Source organism: Dipodomys spectabilis, unplaced genomic scaffold, assembly GCF_019054845.1.
Source record: "Dipodomys spectabilis isolate Male_0828 unplaced genomic scaffold, ASM1905484v1 ptg000169l, whole genome shotgun sequence".
NCBI lineage: Eukaryota > Metazoa > Chordata > Mammalia > Rodentia > Heteromyidae > Dipodomys > Dipodomys spectabilis.
Window position 1 is genome coordinate 6902645 of NW_024870846.1, and position 19856 is coordinate 6922500.

The 19856-nt window shown below is 42.6% G+C and overlaps 1 protein-coding gene across 2 annotated transcripts in view; it reads left to right on the forward strand.

Moving 5' to 3' along the window:
- Znf407 (zinc finger protein 407) overlaps positions 1-19856 on the forward strand; it is a 376264-nt gene that overhangs the window by 132515 nt on the left and 223893 nt on the right. For both annotated transcript variants that reach the window (XM_042693520.1, XM_042693521.1), the window contains exon 4: positions 6006-6080. In XM_042693520.1, coding sequence (XP_042549454.1) covers positions 6006-6080 — 75 coding nt within the window. The remainder of the gene's footprint in view (positions 1-6005; positions 6081-19856) is intronic.

Here is a 19856-nt window from a genome sequence, read left to right on the forward strand (position 1 = left end):
GGAAGTGGCGCTGTGGCTCAAGTGGTAGAGTACTAGCCTTGAGCTGAAGAGCTGTGGGACAGCGCCCAGGCCCAGGGTTCAGGCCCCATGACCAGACCTCCCCCCCCCCCCCCCCCAAAAAAAAAAAAAAAAGGTCTCACAGACTTTCCTGCCTGGGCTGGCTTTGAACTGCGATCCTCATGTCTCAGCCTCCTGAGTAGCTAGGATTACAGGCATGAACTACCAGTGCCCGACTGAGAAATGTCAGTTCTTGATAAGGAAAAACTGTATAGAAAGTATTGATGACTTAGGATAGACCATGAGGATAAAATTAGTATACTGAGAAGGTGGTACAGGTGATAGAATTAGAAAGTCTCTGGAGATCAGTAGTCTGCAAAGACCATAACTGAGTTCTGGGTATGTTCTAAAGTATTATACTTCCAGCAAGGAAAGTTTCTTCTGAAAGGCTTTGGATGGTGACATATATTTTAAGATCCATCCACAAGGAGATTATGTTTGAAGCTCAAGAAGTGAATTTTCCTGTGAAGTAAGAATTTATATGAATACAAGAATCACTTTTAGAGCATAGGAGGAAGAATGAACATCATCAGTAATGAGTGGTCAGAAGCGGCAGAAATGCTTAGAAGAACTAGTTCCAGAAACAAAGTCACAGCAATTTAAGAAAGTAGTAGGACCAAACTGCTGGTAGCTCATGCCTGTAATCCTGGTTACTCAGGAAGTTGAAACCTAAGGATTAGAGTTTGAAGCCAGCCTGGGCCGGAAAGTTTGTGAGACTCTTATCGCCAACTAATCACCCCAAATCTGGAAATGGAGGTGTGGCTCAAGTTGTATAGTACTAGCCTTGGGTAAAAGGAGCTCAGGGTCAGCGGGCAGGCTCTGAGTTCAAGCCCCACTACCAGCCTCACCTCCTTTAAAAAAGTAAGAGTAATGACAGAATTAGTGACAACGTGCATTCGCATAGGTAGGCGCTGTCCTTTGGAGGCTTCTTTAGGGAAGAATTTTGTTTTCTTTTCTACTTCTCTAGGCTTTGGTCCTGGCTCACTTTTTCTCCTTTTTTACCAGCACCAAGCATCTCTCTGACTTAGGGTCATGTCTCTTTGCTGCCTCTGTGTACCCCTTCATTTAGGCATCCATAAGGGTTCTTGTGATCACATTACTAGCTCACAACTACTAGCTCCCTTGCCACATGAACAAGCATATCCACTGATCTTTCAGGAGATATTGTTCTTGTGATATGGGTTCATTGGCAGGAATGAGCACTGATTGCAGAATTCACCCCTCTTTAATAAATGTACTATTAAAATTGAAAGTAATGTATGAAATTATATTGTACTTTTGACATAAGGTCATTCTGTGAGTATCTATAACTTAATGATTAAAATCAGAAAAACATTAAGGAAAACAGCAAAATTTTACGTAGTCATAACATGTGACATGAACTCAAAAATCAGATTACATTATTCACAGTCTATTTTTGTATATTTTCAGCTCACATTAGGAAATGGATGATGATATTGCTTGGGGAAACATTATTAAATGTTTTCATACTTTTTCAGTTATGAAGATTATTGTTACAACTGATGCTCTCTATATAAATATGCATTATATATACTGTACATAGTAAATATATATAATAGTGAAAATTTTGAAGCTCAGTTTACATTTACATGAGAAATATTTGATGCTTTTTATTTTCTAGCTATTTTGACCTTATAGTGGAAGTCCTTCACATTCTAAATTGTGATGTTGATACTTTTAACTTAGCCATGTTCGCTTTAAATATTTCTTGTTTCTTACTGGTTATGCTTACATCTTCTCAGAGATACTTGTTTTTTACAACTTTCACACCTATGAATATAGACTGTGTTTTCTTTATCCTTGTACATTCAGATCAGAGTTCACTTCTTGGTATGCACATGTGGTACAAAGGTGGGCATTGTGGGTTGTTTTTGTTTTTTGTGTTTTGGGGTATGCTGGCAGTGCAGCAGTGCTTTTGGGAAGTTGGGGGACCTGGGAAGATGCCTGCAGAGCTCTGGGCAGGACTGCTGTTCTGAAGAGTTGTGCAGGTATCCACGATGGCAGCTGTGTCTTTCAGCAGCATCTTACTTAGGTACTTAATTTTCTAGAAAGTTGCTTCATCATTTTACCTTTTCAGCAGGAATTTCAGATCTCATCTGCTTTCTGAGACACATAGTCAGGCCTATTACAAGTAAGTTTCTTGGGAACTGGACATTGCATCCCACCGGCATTTCTGCGGGGATGCCTGGCTTTCTGTGACATGGGAGGCTGCAGTAGAAGCAGGCAGTGTTCAGGGGGTGTTCTCCTGCGGGGCCGAAGGCCCTGCCCTTGCCCCTCAACTCCCACACTGCCTTACCACACAGTGAGTTGTGGCTCTCGGGTTTTTTTTGTGTGCCTTTTAAGTTCTTTTCCTCAGTATTTATGACACTTATGTATTGTATTTGCTGTAATAGTTAATCCATTACTCAAATTTAAATGATTTTATAATCCTTGTAACTTAAAGGACTGAAGGAAGACATGTTTATCATATATAGTGAAGAAAAATTAACGTTTGAATTACCAGTTCAAATGATCTTTTCATTAGACATTAGACCATATATGCGAGTATATTGCCCTCTTGACAACCAAACGTGTGTGCATGTGTGCGTGCATGCACTAGTAGTGCTAGGGCTTGAACTCAAAGATGGCTATAGAGAAGAGAACTGGCCAGTACCCTTTGGTGTCCATCTTAAGTGATGCTATTTCAGAACACTGTAGGTATCTAAAAGTTAGTAAACAATCATTTTCAAAACATTTAAATAAAGATATTTCTTCAGCTTATCAGGCTCTAGTTGATGCATAGCCTGGGCAAGTACTCTTCAAGTGCAGTCTGGTTGGTAACCAGTAGAACTAGCCTCTGTCTGACATGCTGCTCAGGTGTGTATCACTCTGGAGTGTCCCCACCTTTCCAGCCACCTGATTCTCTCCCAAGCCAAACACTGAACTTTCCTTTGACCCCTTCCTCTCTTTCAGACTCTTCATGCAATGTCCATGGAAATAGGGCTAGCTCTAGCAACTTACTGTAAGTTCTTTCTCTGGCCAGTTCTCTTCTCTGTAGCTGTCTTTGCCTTACCTGTTGTTAGAGACATTTGAGGAACTCTTCCTTACCTTGCCTTCCCCTCTGCCCAAGGAATTCTTTTCAAATGTCAGTCCGGTTCCATCTGTTGAGATGCATGCCATGATTTTCCTTTTGAATCAGGGCCAGTGCTGCTTTGGCCCACAGGCTTGCTGCTTCTCAGATCTCTTCTCTCCTCCTTGGACGTCTGTTCTCTGTTTCTTTCTCTCATACCCACATGTGCAAGGTGCTCCTCCTCCTGCCATGACTGCATTCCTTCCCTCAGCTGAAATCCTGTGTCACCTTGCAGCAGGCTCTGGGATTGTAGAACAGCTCCAGGCAAGGATGACATTAGCCATCTAGTCACCTTCTAGGCTAATACCACAGGAAGTTAAATGTCCACTAACACACTGATAGACACGAATGCAAATGCCTAAAGGCATGAAGGTTTTTCATAAGCAAAGCATTTCTGTTGGATAGCTTTTTAGATTAGGCAGTATTTTGTTTTATTCCAGTGATATGTACATTATCAGCTTTGAAAATTATATTAAAAGTTGTTAAGACAACAGTGTTTACATGGCAGTGCAGAATAGGCTGTATTCTATAATCACATATTGCTGGTAGTAGTATGTTCCTATTAGTAATTTTTTTTTGTAGCCATGCTCTGTCTGTCTGTCTGTCTGTCTGGAGTGTCAGTACTGGATCTTGAACTCAGGACCTGGCATTGTCTTTTAGCTTTTTCACTCAGGCTGACACTACCACCTGAGCCACAGCCTCACTTCCAGCCTTTTCGTGGTTGGTTGGAGATAAGAGGCTCATGTACTTTCCTCCCTGGGCTGGCTTTGAACTGAGATCCTCAGATCTCAGCCTCTTAAGTAGCTCAGATTACAGGCATGAGTCACTGTTACCCAGTTTTGAGTTAATATTTTTTTTTAACCAAAGATGATGGGAAGCATTTACACATTCATACATACCTTAAACAAGATAAGAAGAGTTTGTACTTATGTAAAATTAAGTTGAATAAATATATTTGTACATAGTGGAGATGTATTTTAGAACTAAAAATTTTCTTACTTTTTTCTTAATAACAAAAAATATTCCTCTAGATATTTAGCATTTCATACATTCAGCAGGTAGTACAGTGTTTTATTAGGGAAAAGATTTTCTCTGTTTACTTTGTTCCCCTGTGCAATGTAATATTTTTGCTTTAGTTCCTTAAGCTTAAATATTTTAATTAATACATTTTTTTCTCATTAAAAACTATACTGCAGATTCTTAGTTCAGATATCTTAAATTATACTTGGTCATGTAAATAAGCTGTGCTTTGCAACTTTGGGTTTTTAACCTTTGCTCTTTGCTATTAGCTTTATGTTTTTTTAATTATAAGAAAATGGAGGATGGTAGGGAAGTTATGACTTAAATAGACTGTTGTTATTACTGTATTTTTTTCAGTAAGTGAAAAATGTTATTTAGTTCACATCAAGCAGAAACAAATATAGAACATTTTATACTGTTAATTTTTGCTTATTTAATATTATCATAGTTTGATTCTTCAAATGTTGTATCCTTCCATTTTAATGATTGATGGTGTGACTAGTTATAATATTAACTATAAAACAAAACATACATTGTCTATATCTGTTATTACTCAATATATAAAAAGAATGAATGCTATATGAAGTCACAGTCATTTCAAAGGGCAGATGTGTTATCCTTATAATTATGTTTTAAAATAATACTGTATGGAAAGAAAAGTATTAGATATTAAAAGAAAGAAGCATTTACAGTTTTAGCAAATTTTTGTTCTTGACTTTTGTCACAGTCTCTTCCGTGAGACCACTTTACTTTACAATCTTAATATTACACATTTGTGCAAACATGTCCAGATAAATTCAATGTTTAATGTTAAGTCTCTTATAACATGCCATTTTGATTTGTAGCCCTTCATATCATAGAATGCTAATTAAAATCATATTTTTGCATATGTCATGCCTTTCGTGTACATATGCAAATAGATTCTGTTGCCTTTCAGCTATTAGTAATTACCTTTATGAAGGACAGCTGTAATACATAATTAACAAAAATGTTTGCAAGCCCTTTTACACTTAAAGTTTCAATAGTAAAAAAATTTTTTTTTTGCTTTATCATGAGAGCCATTTTATTCTGATCTTCCTGAATGAGATCTAAATTGTTTCAAATAATCATATGCTGTAATTGGGTTGGTGTTGTGCCATGTTCAGTGGAGGACTGGCGTTCGATGTACTGACTGCAGGTCCTGAATATCCTGCAGACAGGTCACTTGTGCCGAATTAAGTAAGCACATTTATGTGTAAAGTCAGACAGTACTTTGAGTTATTGAAGTAACATTAACTAAAACAATTGCATTAAAGAACAATTTTTATTGGTGGTGAAGACACATAAACACAATTGATATTATTTAAAAAACCTATCAAGGTGTCATGTTTTAAGGAAGCGTCATGAAAGTTATTTATTTTGTCTTTTACAGTCCTTTTAAGTTCTTGATAAAGTGACACTTGAGCTCATCTTGCACTGAAGTGTGAGATGGGGCCGGTGTGTGGTCTCGCAGTGCTGCTGGCCCTCCTTGCTGTTGGGCAGTGGAGATGATCACTGAAGACCTGCTGTGAACTCACAGTTCTGATCTCACAGTCACTGTTTCTGTACTCAACTAGAAAAGGAACCTGGTCCCTTTAGGTGTAGCTTGATTTTCAAGCAGTTCTTTCCACTGAAACTCTTTGTGAACTTGTGCCTTTGAAATGTATATTATTAAGTGATATTTGTGTGCATGTATATAAATACTATTATTCAGTTCTTTACAGTTTCCTTGTAGACAGTTAAAATTCAATTTCATAATCATTTTCATTTATTTTTTTAGGGTTGCTTTTGTAATGAAGAAGCACTTAAATACTCATCTGCTAGGCAAACACGGAGTTGGCACCCCAAAAGAAAGGTAATTTCCATACATTTGTTTATTTCTTTACTTAAGTACTATAATTTTTATTTAGATTTTATTTACTAGGACAAAATTCTTAAGTCAGTTTACCTTGTTTTATAAATGTGATGCTCTTGATTAATATTATATGTCATTTTGCTAGAAAAAACATAATAGTTTATTTCAATTAAAAAAAATCTACTCAAGAAGTGTTGGAAAACTATTGGGTTACTTTGACACCACCTTGAAGCAGCAGAAGAATTAAATTGGAGGGAACTGACCTCTGAAAACAAATTGCTGTGTGCTGTAAAACATGTGCTAAACTAAATTTTGTCTTTCTCTTTATTTTGCTATTACCTAGTTTTAATATCGCATTTGTGAATTATTACTGCAGAGTTAAACATTGCTGATGTTAAAAAGATACATCTCGTGTCATCCCCAAATAATACTGTAGTTGCCATGTCATGAAAAATAACACTACAATTATTGTGTCATCAACTGCCAGGCTTTCTTTTTCTTGCTACTGTATCATAATTAGCTTCAACACATATACTTAATTATATTAGGTGAGCTGAAATGTAGCAGTGTCAGCTACCAGGTGAGCATGGCCACTGCTGAAAATTTAAGTCCTTAAAATGTGCGTTTCACTCATTCTATCAGCTTCCCAAAGCACTCTTCCTTGTAGTGTTGTATTTAATTGGAGCCAACTGTACTTGTGAGCATGTATATTATGAACACATTGTTCTTTTTTCATTTTTCATTGTTATTGTAAAGGTGATGTATAGAGGGGTTACAGTTACATAAGTCAGGTTATGAGTACATTTCTTTTTAAGACAACATCACCTCTTCCTCACTCTCTCCCAGTTTTTTCCTCCCAACCCCACCTCCAAGTTGTGTAGTTCATTTTCAACATAGTGTGTAGTTAGTACCACTGCTGAACACATTGTTCCTAAAATTATAGAAAACCCATAATGCAAAATGAAATAATTTGAGAACCTTAATGTTTTTATACACATTTAAGGTATTAGAGAAAATTATTTTTATTTACTATATTTGTACTGCTTTCACATGCATTCTCTCAATCATTCTATAACCTTGTTAAGTCTTGCATTATTTCTCCATTTTTATAGATCTTAATACTAGGAACTACAATTCCAAAATGACTACAATTCCAAAATGACTTTTAAGGAAAACAGTGTAGGTGAGATCATTAATACAAAGAAAACAGTTGCATATTGTACCTTAGATATTATACATTTTAAACCCAAATATATAATTTTGATTTTTGTTTAGGAATTAAAAAATTGTAGTGGTTGTTCATATTATTTAATAGCTAGATCAATCCATATAATTTATCTTTGTATATCCATATATTTATTTTTGAATACCTCAAAATAGTAGATATCCTCTGTATATTATAACATGAGCTATAAAAATCACAGATTTACTGCTTGATTTTTTTTTTCAATTCATCTTAGCCACTCACCCTTATTTTTATTCATTTCAGGTCCTTATTTATTTTTTGGTACCATAGTTGAACTCAGGGCCTGGGTGCCGTCCCTGAGACCGATTTTCTCAAAGCTAGCGCTCTAGTGCTTTCCTGAGCCCCAGCACCACCCTGGCTCTTTCTGAATGGTTTGTTAGAGATGAGTCTTGCGGACTTTCTTGCCTAGGCTGGCTTTGAACCATGATCCTCAGATCTTAGCCTTCTGATGGGATTACAGGCGTGAGCCACCAGCGCCTGGCCAGTTCCAATTCTTAAAGAGAAACTTACAAAAAAGAAACTGGAGAAGGTGTTCTGATTTTCCATTACCACGGCAAAATACCTAAAGCAATTAACTTAAATAGAGAAAAGGTTTATTTCATTTCTCCGTTCTGAGGTTGTAGTTACTGTTGCTTGGCCTTACGACTTCAGACCTGTGGTAGCACCATGCATGTTCTGGTGGCAGTGATCTGCTCACTCCCCTGTGGCCAAGAAGGAGGACAGAAAAGGGCCAGGTCCCAATCTCTCTTCAGGAGCACAACTCCCACCATCTGAACGCCTCCCACAGGACCCTGCTTCCTAATGCTCCTCCTGTCTTGGTAAAGCCACAGGCTACTCACAGAGATACAGACTGTGGCAGAAAGATGGAATGGCGCTCTCGCCCCTGGGATGTGCTGCACTTTCTCAGGCATTGACTTGAGTTTTGTCCTACAAATGGTTCTCAGATGGGCACACACATTTGTCCTCTGAATTACTACTTTTAAGTGTTTGAAGTGACAGTACTTACCTTGGAATTGCTTTTTTTTTACTACACAGACTTTGTTTCAGGCAAGTTTTGTCGTATCTATGTGTATGGCATCCTTTTTGCATAGAAATGCTGAGTGGGAACTCCAGGCTTTCCTCTTATGTTTTCCAGTATGCTTCTGTGGAGAGGAGGAGACCCCATTTAAGGGTGTAGTCTAGTACCAGACATGCCAAAGGCTCCTCCTCCTTTCTTTTGAATGGTTTTAGAAAGCATGGAAACTATCAGCATGTCAAACTCTCAGTTTGCAAGGTTTAACTGTTTGAAGAATTAAGTTAAACATTTTTGTTACCTATTTGAAACATTAATGCCTTGACTATAATTTTGCAAGCTTGCTGTATTTTAATTTCTCCAGGACAGTATAATCAGTTTATTTTTTGTGTTTTGAATTTGATTCTCCCCTTTAATGCACTGCATATTACAGCAAATGGTAATAGAAGTTAAGTAAATAGGCTGTGACAATTAAATTAATAATGCATTTTGTTTGCAAGTGTTTAAGCTTTGTGCTTTGACTGATATATGCAAAAATGATAATTTATTAAAAATTTCATATGCTTTTATAATAAAGTTTGATGAACCAATAAATTTTTTAAGCCTATCATTAGAAAAAGAAAACTAGTTTCCATTTTCTTAAGATTGAGTAAACATTTGAAGTTATATCTTCTTTAAGAACACAATTTTTCCTCTAAACTTGAATTAACTTATTTGGTGGCTATATAACATAGAAATGGTATATTGCAATATTCCTCAGGCTTTTTACCCTCAAAACAAACAAATGAGCATTACCATATCTACCTCACATTGCAGTTAACGCACTACAGTTCATTTGCACACCCTCTCTGAAGTATTCCTTATTCTAAGTGAATAATTGTATACATGAGCCAGAGTGGCTTTATACTCTCTGGGATTCACTCAGGGAACGGAAAGCAGGGTCTTGCCCAGGGATCACGGATGGAGCAGCCCTCGCGGTGTGTCTTCTGTCCACAGCGGGACCTGCGGGCGTGTGGGGTGTGGAGCTCTGGGCTGGGACCCCATGGACCCCTTGGGAACCTGCGGGGCCTAGGACGTGTGGGGTGTGGAGCTCTGGGCTGGGACCCCGTGGACCCCGTGGGGGCCTGCAGGTCCTGCGGGCGTGTGGGGCGTGGAGCTCTGGGCTGGGACCCCGTGGACCCCGTGGCGGCTGCGGGCGTGGGGGGTGTGGGGTGTGCGCTCTGGGCTGGGACCCCGTGGGGGCTGCGGGGCCTGCGGGCTTGTGGGGTGTGGGGTATGGAGGTCTGAGCTGGGACACCGTGGACCCTGTGGACCGCGTGGGGGCTGCGGGGCCTGCGGGCGTGTGGGGTGTGGCGCTCTGGGCTGGGACCCTGTGGACCCCGTGGACCGCGTGGGGGCTGCGGGCGTGTGGGGTGTGGCGCTCTGGGCTGGGACCCCGTGGCGGCTGCGGGGCGTGTGGGGTGTGGGGCGTGGAGCTCTGGGCTGGGACCCCGTGGACCCCGTGGGGGCTGCGGGGGGTGTGTGGTGTGGGGTTTGGAGCTCTGGGCTGGGACCCCGTGGACCCCGTGGGGGCTGCGGGGCGTGTGGGGTGTGGGGTGTGGCGCTCTGGGCTGGGACCCCGTGGACCCCGTGGACCGCGTGGGGGCTGCGGGGCCTGTGGGGTGTGGCGCTCTGGGCTGGGACCCCGTGGGGGATGCGGGGCCTGCGGGCGTGTGGCGTGTGGGGCGTGGAGCTCTGGGCTGGGACCCCGTGGACCCCGTGGGGGCTGCGGGGGGTGTGTGGTGTGGGGTTTGGAGCTCTGGGCTGGGACCCCGTGGACCCCGTGGGGGCTGCGGGGCGTGTGGGGTGTGGGGTGTGGCGCTCTGGGCTGGGACCCCGTGGACCCCGTGGACCGCGTGGGGGCTGCGGGGCCTGTGGGCATGTGGGGTGTGGCGCTCTGGGCTGGGACCCCGTGGGGGATGCGGGGCCTGCGGGCGTGTGGCGTGTGGGGCGTGGAGCTCTGGGCTGGGACCCCGTGGACCCCATGGGGGCTGCGGGCGTGGGGGGTGTGGGGGTGTGGCGCTCTGGGCTGGGACCGCGTGGCGGCTGCGGGGCGGTGGGGGGTGCGGCGCTCTGGGCTGGGACCCCGTGGACCCCGTGGGGGCTGTGGGCGTGTGGCGTGGGGGGCGTGGGGGGTGCGGCGCTCTGGGCTGGGACCGCGTGGCGGCTGCGGGCGTGGGGGGTGTGGGGTGTGGCGCTCTGGGCTGGGACCGCGTGGGGGCTGCGGGGCCTGCGGTGGGGGGTGCGGCGCTCTGGGCTGGGACCGCGTGGGGAGCGGGCAGGTTTGCGCGCAGGTTCCCGCCTGATCCCTGGCTGCTCCTTCTGTGCGAGGGGGCTGGGGCAGGCAGAGCGGAGAGGTCCGGACCCTTTCCATGGACCAAGTGACCCGGCTGGCGTCTCCGGCCCACGTGCTGTCCTCTGCCCTGGAGCCCTCGCTCTGCCGGCCCGAGGCCTTCCTCTCCTGGGCTTTGCAGCACAATCTGGCCGGTCCGGGCCCCCGGGCCAGGGGATCCACGCGCGTGGGACCTGTGGGCCTCCCCTCCATGTGTGTGCGGGGCCGGGCTCCCGGCCCTCTCTGAGCCCGGTGTGCCCGGGCCTGCCTGCGCACTTGGCCGCCCCCTGCGCCTCGCGGGAGCCCGCAGGCCCGTCCTCCAGGGAGCGGGAGCACCCTCTCCCGTGGGGTACTTCTTGCTCGGCCTCCTCCTCCCCGGCCTCCTCCTCCCCGGCCTCCCCCTCCCCGAACTCCCCCGCCCTCTCCTGTGGGGTACGTCCTGCTCGGCCTCCCCCTCCCCGGCCTCCCTCTCCCTCACCCTCTCCCGTGGGGTACTTCTTGCTCGGCCTCCCCCTCCCCGGCCTCCCTCTCCCAGGGTTATGGTAAGTCCTCCCAGCCCCCAGCGCCCTCCCATCCGCTGGAAGCGCTGTGCAGCAGGCCGGCCCTTCGCCCCGGCCTGCTTCCAGGCGTGTTACCGTGAGAGGCCTTGGTGTCCCTGCCCCGCCCCCGGTGTCCCTGCCCCGCCCGCCCCGTGGCTGTCTCTGGGGTCACAGGTGACCCGGCACCGCCCTGTCCACCTTCAGCCTGCCCGCCAGGGCCCTCTGCCGAGGCTGACTCCACCAGTCAGCGCTTCCTGTGCCTCCCTTTGCTGCGTTTCAGGCTGGCGCTTCCCCTCTGCAGCTGTTGTTTAGTTTGATTTAATGATTTTACACGTAGCTTTATGATAATGACTTCATCTTTAGGGTAAAGGCCAGGCTTGGGAGGCCAGTGGTGAAAACAATCCTTATTTTCCTTAGAAGAGGCTGGGAAGGAGTCCCTCCCTCCCTCCCTCCCTCCCTCCCTGTCTCCCTTCCTCCGTCTTCCTGTCTTCCTTCCTTCCTTCCTGTCTTCCTTCCCCTCTTCTCCCCTTCTCCCCTTCCCCTCCCTCCCCCTCCCCATCCCTTTCTCTCCCCCTTCCCTCCTTCCCTCCCTCCCTCCCTTCCTGTCTTCCTTCCCCCCTTCTCCCCTTCCTCCCTTCTCCCCTTCCCCTCCCTCCCCCTCCCCCCTCCCTTTCTCTCCCCCTTCCCTCCTTTCCCCCTTCTTCCCTTCCTCTTCCTCCCTTCCTTTCATTTTTTGGTTGATTGTGGAGCTTGAACTCAAGGCCTGGGCGCCGGCCCTGAGCCTCTCTGTGCTCATGGTTGGTACTCTACCATTTGAGCCACAGCACTACTTGTATGTTTTGAGTGATTAATTGGCGATAACAGTTTCATGGGAACTTTATGCTGGCTTTAAACTGTGACCCTCAGTTCTCAGCCTCCTGAGTAGCTAGGATTACGGGTATGAGCCACCGGTGCCTGTGGAGAAATTTCTCTTTGATATATTTTCCAGTAAGAGTTTTGTCTTTCTGGGCTTAGAATGTGGCTTAGTGGCAGAGTCCTTGCCTAGCATGCATGGAGCTGTGGGTTTAGTTCCTCAGTACCACATAAACAGAAAAAGCCAGAGGTGGTGCTATGGCTTAGTGGTACCTTGAGCAAAAAAAAAAACTCAGGGACAATGCCCAGGCCCCGAGTTCAAGCCTCAGGACTGGCAAAACAAAACCCTAAAAAAGTTGTATCTTTCTATAAAATTTGTTCTTTTAATCTTAGGTAGTAGAGAGTCATATCTGATTGAGTTTTCATAATCGAGTTTTCTTCTATATGTTTACTGTGTGGAAGCCCAAGGCCAAAATTCAGACCCATCTCTAGCAAGTGGGAAAGATGTGAAGGAATGTCTCTTGTCATTTCCAATATCATCTTTTTCTTTGTATGTGAGCATTTTATTTGATAATTGCATATGAAACCCTCATAATTCAAGAGAAGCTCTGCTATAGGATTCAAAAAACTATATTAACTCAACATTTTCCTTCATGTGTGTGTATCTTAATTTTGGGGTACTGTATGGAGTCCTGTATAATCCTGCTTTTGGTACCTAAAATGAATAGCCTTGCGCTATTGTCTGAAGACTTCGTATTAATATGCAGTGAGTGCGCAGTCCTTTATATTTCTCAGCCTCTTCAGTTGTTTGGTGTGTTGCTTGCTGTTAGGGTGGTGTATGCAGGCACAGTTTGTAAGTGCTCACTCATTATACCCGGGCAGTTGCTCTGGCTGTATTAAAAAAACCAGGATTTTTTTCTAGTGCATTTTGGTGATATCAATAAGTCTTCAGCGATTTGAAAGAAATTCTCTTGATAGTAGGTAAGAGATTTTAAGTATTTGTGGTGTATGTCACAGATTAAGATTCGAAAAATTTTTATATTCAACTTAAAATTTAAAAATTATTTTGTCTTATATTCCAATTTCATGTATTTTCTTTCTAGGCAGTTAGCCAAACATAACCATTGTGTGACTTTTCTTATATTTTTATTCTGGTTATTATATAGTTATCCATAATATGTCTTTAGGAGTCTTTAGGAGAGGAAACAACCCTGCTTAAGGAGTTTCATAATAAGGGCATTTCATTTATGTCTGATTTCTTTGTTTACTATATTTATTGCTGTGTTCCTAAACTTGAATGCAGAGGTATTTAATGATGTTACAGCCTCTGTTTTTTTTTTTTTTTACATTAAAAATGGTTATTGTAAGCTGGGTACCAGTGGCTCACGCCTGTAATCCTAGCTATTCAGGAAGCTGAGATCTGAGGATCATAGTTCAAAGCCAGCCCCGCAGGAAAGTCCTTGAGACTCTCATCTCCAATAAACCACTCAGAAAACCAGAAGTAGTGCTGTGACTCAAATGGTAGAGTGCTAGCCTTGAGCTGAAGAGCTGAGGGACAGCGTCCAGGCCAGAGTTCAAGTCCCATGACCGACAAAAAAAAAAGTTACTGTAAAAGTGATGTTACAGAGATGTTATAATGACATAAGTCAGGTAGTAAGTGCTACTCTTTAAACAGTGTCACCTCCTCCCTTGTTTTTTTTCCCAGTTTTTCCCTCCCAACCCCTCCTCTCCCCCAAAAGTTGTATAGTTCATTCTTAACATAGTATCTACTGAGTATTGCTGCTACGTTTGTTCACCCTTCCTCTTACCATTTCTGCTTCCTCTTCCCCCTCTCCCCCCCCCAAAAAAATCAGATAAACTTACAAGACGAGGTACAGAAATCAAAAACAGTGACAAAGGAGAGGAAAAAAGAGCAAGATAACAAAAAAAGTCTTGTTTCCATTTCTTGTAGTTCATTTTGATGAACATCATTTTATATGATCATATGCACATATGTATTGAACCTTTGTGATCCTCTCCTAAGAATATTCTCCTTTGGTTTCACTGTGTGAACATCTAGAATCCTGTTTAATTTATCATGTCCAAGTAATTTTTTTTTTTTTTTTACGATCCAGTGTGTTTACTTGGAGATTTATAGGCATATTCTAGCTCTGACTAGTGAGGGAAACCGTGCATCCTGTTTCTTCGAGACTGGCTTACTTAATGTGATTTTTTTTCCCCCAAGTCTTTCATTTCCTTATGAATGGTACAATATTACTCTTTCTGGATTGGAAGGTATAAATCCATTGTGTGTACACACACTACATTTTCTTGATCAATTGGTCCATTGAGGGGCATCTGGGTTGAATACTGCCTTGGCTTTGGTAAACAAAGCTACAGTGAACATGGTTGTGCTGGTAGCTTTAGTATGGCCTTGTTTGTGCTCTATTGGCTAAATGCCCAGGACTGGAATTGCTGGGTCATAGGGGAGCTCTATGTTTAGTATTTTGAGCAACCTCCATGCTGTTCTCCAGAGTGGCTGAACAAATTTACATTCCCACCAAGAGTGTAGTAGCATTCCCCTTTGGCCACATCCTGGCCAGCATCTGTTATTGTAGTTTTTTTGCTAATGGCCATTCTAACTGGGGTGAGGTGGATTCTCAATGTTGTTTTGATTTCCATTTCTTTTATGGCCAGATATATTGAATATTTTTTCTAGTGTCTATCATCCATTCTTCTTTTTCTGAGGAGTCTCTCTTAAGTCCTTAACTCATTAATTGGGCTGTTTCTTTGAAGGCTTATTTTTGGGGGATTTAATTTTTTGAGCGCTAGCTATATTTTTAGATAATGTAGCCCTTGTGTAATGCTTAGCTAGTAAGAGTTTCTCCATTCTGTGAGCTTTCTATTTATCTTGCTAGCTATGTCCTTTACTATGCAAAAACTCTTCAGTATAATACAGTACACTCTTTGATTTATTGTGATTGTAGATATTTATTTAAGTAGTTTTGACTAAGTTCCATAAGAGGCCTAATTTTTCTTCAACCCTTCCTGTAATATTTTCCTGTTATATTTTGATCCACTTGGAATTGATTCTGGTACAGAATGATACATAAAGATGTAGCTTCAGGGGCTGGGAAGGTGGCTCAGTGGTAGAGCGCTTGCCTTGCATACATGAGGCCCTGGGTTCGATTCCTCAGCACCACATAAGCAAAAAGAAAAAAGCCAGAAGTGGCGCTGTGGTTCAAGTGGTATAGTGCTAGCCTTGAGCTGAAGAGCTGAGGACAGCGCCCAGGCCCAGAGTTCAGGCCCAATGACTGCACCCCCCAAAAAAAAAAAAAAGATCTAGCTTCAGTTTTCTGCATGTAGTATAGCCAATTTTGCCAGCACCATTCGTTTTAGAGGCTGTCTTTCTTCCATCCTGTGTTTTTGGCTCCCTTGTCAAATATTAGGTGGCTATATGTCTGTGGGTTCATTTCTGGGTCTTCTATTGTGTTCCATTGGTCCTCAGGTCTGTTCTCATGCCAGTACCAAGCTTTGTTTGTTTGTTTGTTTTGTTTTGTTTGTAAATCAGCCTCTGTTCTATGGCTCTTAACTTTGGAGCTCATGGGAGGAGGGCGACAAGAGAAGACAACACACACATAAAGGAAAAGTGAATGTTTTCAGACAGAAGGCTCTGAAGGCAGAGGGCGTGTGGGGCTCTGACGGCAGAGGGCGTGTGGGGCTCTGACGGCAGAGGGCGTGTGGGGCTCTGACGGCAGAGGGCGTGTGGGGCTCTGACGGCAGAGGGCGTGTGGGGCTCTGACGGCAGAGCGCGTGTGGGGCTCTGACGGCAGAGGGCGTGTGGGGCTCTGACGGCAGAGCGTGTGTGGGGCTCTGACGGCAGAGGGCGTGTGGGGCTCTGACGGCAGAGGGCGTGTGGGGCTCTGACGGCAGAGCGTGTGTGGGGCTCTGACGGCAGAGGGCGTGTGGGGCTCTGACGGCAGAGCGTGTGTGGGGCTCTGACGGCAGAGGGCGTGTGGGGCTCTGATGGCAGAGGGCGTGTGGGGCTCTGACGGCAGAGCGTGTGTGGGATGGGCGCTTTGAGGACACCGAAGAATGCAGCTGTCAAGGGCTGTGTGATCCTAGAGCAGCTCCATGGGAGCCAGGCCTCTGCAGTGAGGAGGGTGTCCATGGAGCACTCTGGGCCTCTTGGTGCATGGTAGTGTGATAAGGAAGGCTTCGGCAGAGTGGTCTCAGGGAAGAAGCAAGATGTCAGAGTAAGTGCACCATGTTAGGAAATAGGAACCAGTGGGGGGATCTCTTTGAGCATGGATTTGGAGAATGCGAACATGAGACCAGGATACTGCTTGAAGCCAGGTTGAAGGAGTGTTGACTGCTGTGTTCCGAGCTCTTTCCTCTGCAGTCCTGGGAGCCAGCCCAGTAGAGGCATCTTGTGTGTAGTTGTAACTCTAGACGTGGAGAGACGCAGGCATGTGGATTGGCTCTGCTCAGGACACACCCGGGAGGCTCCCCCCTTTCTGTGGCTTCTGCCTGGCCAGTTGTTCTATTGTGATGCCTCACTGATAGACAGACAGCGTGGAAAGTTATTCATCGTCTTTTTGTCAGACAAATTATTTCTCATTTTACCTCTTTTCCTTTTGTTCTCCCTGTTTGCCAACATTTCACTCTCCTAATTAACAATCCAAATAATATGTTTTGTTTAAATTCCCGTCTGTCTTCTATGAATCCCTTTCTTGTTTATTCTGTCTTTAATTCATATTCTTACCATTGCACTCTTTAATTTCTGTTCTTACAATTCTGTGGAACATTTGTAGATAAAGACCATCTATCTCATTCTTATATACATACATATAAGCACATACACAAATATGCAGATTTTATATTATATACGTATATAAATATATAAAATATATATACACTTGTGTTTGTATATACATCTATGTATATTCTGCATTTTTTGGATTACAGATTCCTTTATTCTGCACCTTCCATTTTCCAGCAGAAGCCCCACCAACTCTGATAATATTGTATATGTTATCCAGTGTTTTTTCAGTGAGTTATTATATATATCAGAGCTTATATGGCTTAGTACTCTGATAATCTTTACTAAATGATATCTATTTCACTTTACTGGTTGTTCATTCTAATGTAGAAATAAGATAAAATTGTATGATAGAGGTTGCTTTTACTTGTCATATTGCATTGTTTGTGATTTGACAATAAATTTTAGGGTATTTTTTTTCTCCAACTTTGTGGTCCAGTATTGTACTTAGATTAGAAATCTAAGCATATCTGGGTTTTTCAGTTTTTCTAACAATATAGATCTTGCCCCAAGCTGACATCTAGATTTTTTTTTTATTCTCTTCCTTTATTTTACTTAAATTGCTTTTAGAAAACTGTGGCTTATACATCTGGACTGTGATTAAAATATGCCTTAAGCTCTTATCTTTAATTCCCAGTCAGCACCAGAAGTAAAGGGAACACAAAGGCCTATATGTTCACTGCAGCTTTCAATTTGCCTAATTACTGACTTTGATACAGTTTCATTATGCAGTACTGACTTTTTGTGAGGCGTTCTTTTTATTCAACATGTCTTCGTAGTTGCTTATATAAGTCCGAGTTAAAATTTTTCCTGAGGAATTTCCAGGAAGCAGACATTTTAGAACTCCTTTTTGCCAAATTCTATCAAAGCAAGTTAACTATTTCTCCAATGAGAAACAAGTTTTTTTTTGTTTTTGTTTTTGTTGTTGTTATGCATCAGTGCTATGGCAGAAAAAAAAGAAATACTTACGTATAAGATTACTTCCTGAGGTATTTTTCTCCAATTCTTACGCCGTGGACCACTTGGATGATCTCTTGGGAGCAGAGAACAAATGCTTCTTCACCTACATTGTGGAGTTTCTCACATGCAGACTCAATATAAAATAAACTGATGTTGCATACTTCATAGGAGATACCCTTGTCTTGTGGTCATCCTTAAGTTGTACAAAGTGTCTGTTTTTCATTTCACCTGATCCTTTCCTCCCTTTCAGAAGAATCTTGAAATTGTTTGATACTTCCTAAGACAGTATCACTTCTTCAGGATATCACATGAGATCAGCATTTAACTGACTAAAAATAGTCAAACATTGTTAAATTTTGAAGCAGTGTAAGTTTATAAGGACATATTTCTATTATAATGCAATATAAAGATTTGCCTTCCAGGGAAATTTCCATCTCCATTTGAGCTCACTAGCATTCTTCTCTTGTTTCAGAGATCCAGTCTTGGTAGCAAGCTGTGTATAGGAGGAGCTTATGGCAAGTGACTGGAGGAGATAGCCATCTCCTCACTGTTATATGAAAGACACCTTTTCCTGTCTTTCAGGTTGGAGTCATTGTTCATATTCTTTTCAGTAATTAGAGTTTGTCTTACTCTGTAAAGCCTTCCCTAGATTTCTGTCCTACACAATCACTTCTTACTATTTAGAAGGCTTTAGTACTACTTAGTATAGTTTATTTTGTTTCCTTTAGAAACGTTTTGTGACCTGGTTCCAAACTAAATGGCTCATTTTGACAGTGTGAGATTTTTCTTTCTGAAGATTGACTTGTACTTAGTCTGATTTATGATTTGCAGTCACAGTATGCAAGAGCTACTGCAGGCAAGCACAATTTTACTTGACTTCACAGTTGCTGCTGCTAAGTGAGTCAAACTTAGTACGTTGTCCTCTGAGAGTATGGCTTCTCCCCAGGAAGGGGGGGGGGTTGGTAAAAACCACAATTTGCAGATTGTAGAAAAGCGGACATGAAATTTTAGTTTTAAAATTAAAACATAAATATGTATATAGCATACATAAATATGCATGTACGGTGTTTTTTAATTTTAAACATACATGATTTTAAAGAAAGTATTTCAAGAAATTTCAGTTTTTAGAGTCCTTGTAATATTTTTCTCCCTTTGCATGCTAATCTAGGAGAACAAAGATTTTGAGATGTAGCATATACCACAGAACGTGAGTAAGAAAACTTTTATTTACATTTTTCCAAATTTTCTTTTTTTTTTTTCTTTTTTTTTTTTTTTTTTTTAAATTTTATTTTATTTTATTTGAGAACATACTGTACAGAGGGGTTACAATTACATGGGCAGGATAATGCATACATTTCTTACTCCAAATTTTCTTTGAAGTTCATTAAAATGATAAACTTTCCCTGTCATGGCTGGTGCTAATGTTCTGAATGCTTTTTTTGATTGTTTTATATTTACAGTTAATATCACTGCAGTGTATCTTTGGTGACGAGGTCACGGCAGAGCTATTTCTGATAACAGTAATTAAAAATTAACAAATTTTTTTATTGTGAAATACCGTACAGAGGGGTTACAATTACATGAGCAAGGTAATGAGTACATTACTTATCATTAACTTTTGTTTTCTTTTTGCCAGTACTGGGGTTTGAACTCAGGGCCTGGGCACTGTCCCTGAGCTTCTTTGGCTCAAGGTTAGCACTCTATCTACCACTTGAGCCACTGCACTACTTCCAGCTTTTTCTGTTTTTGTGGTACTGAGGAATTGAACCCAGGGCTTCATGCATAGTAGGCAAGTACTCTTCGGCTAAGCCACCTTCCCTGGCCTTCTTTTAAAACATACACCTTTGTCTTCTTCATATATATTGTTAATATGGTACCAAGATTTTTGAACACAAGGAAATTTTTTAATAAGAGGAATTAACCAACTATATTTCTTAAACTAAAATTCATATGACCAAATCATATGGACTTATTTTTCTAGAATCACTATATGGC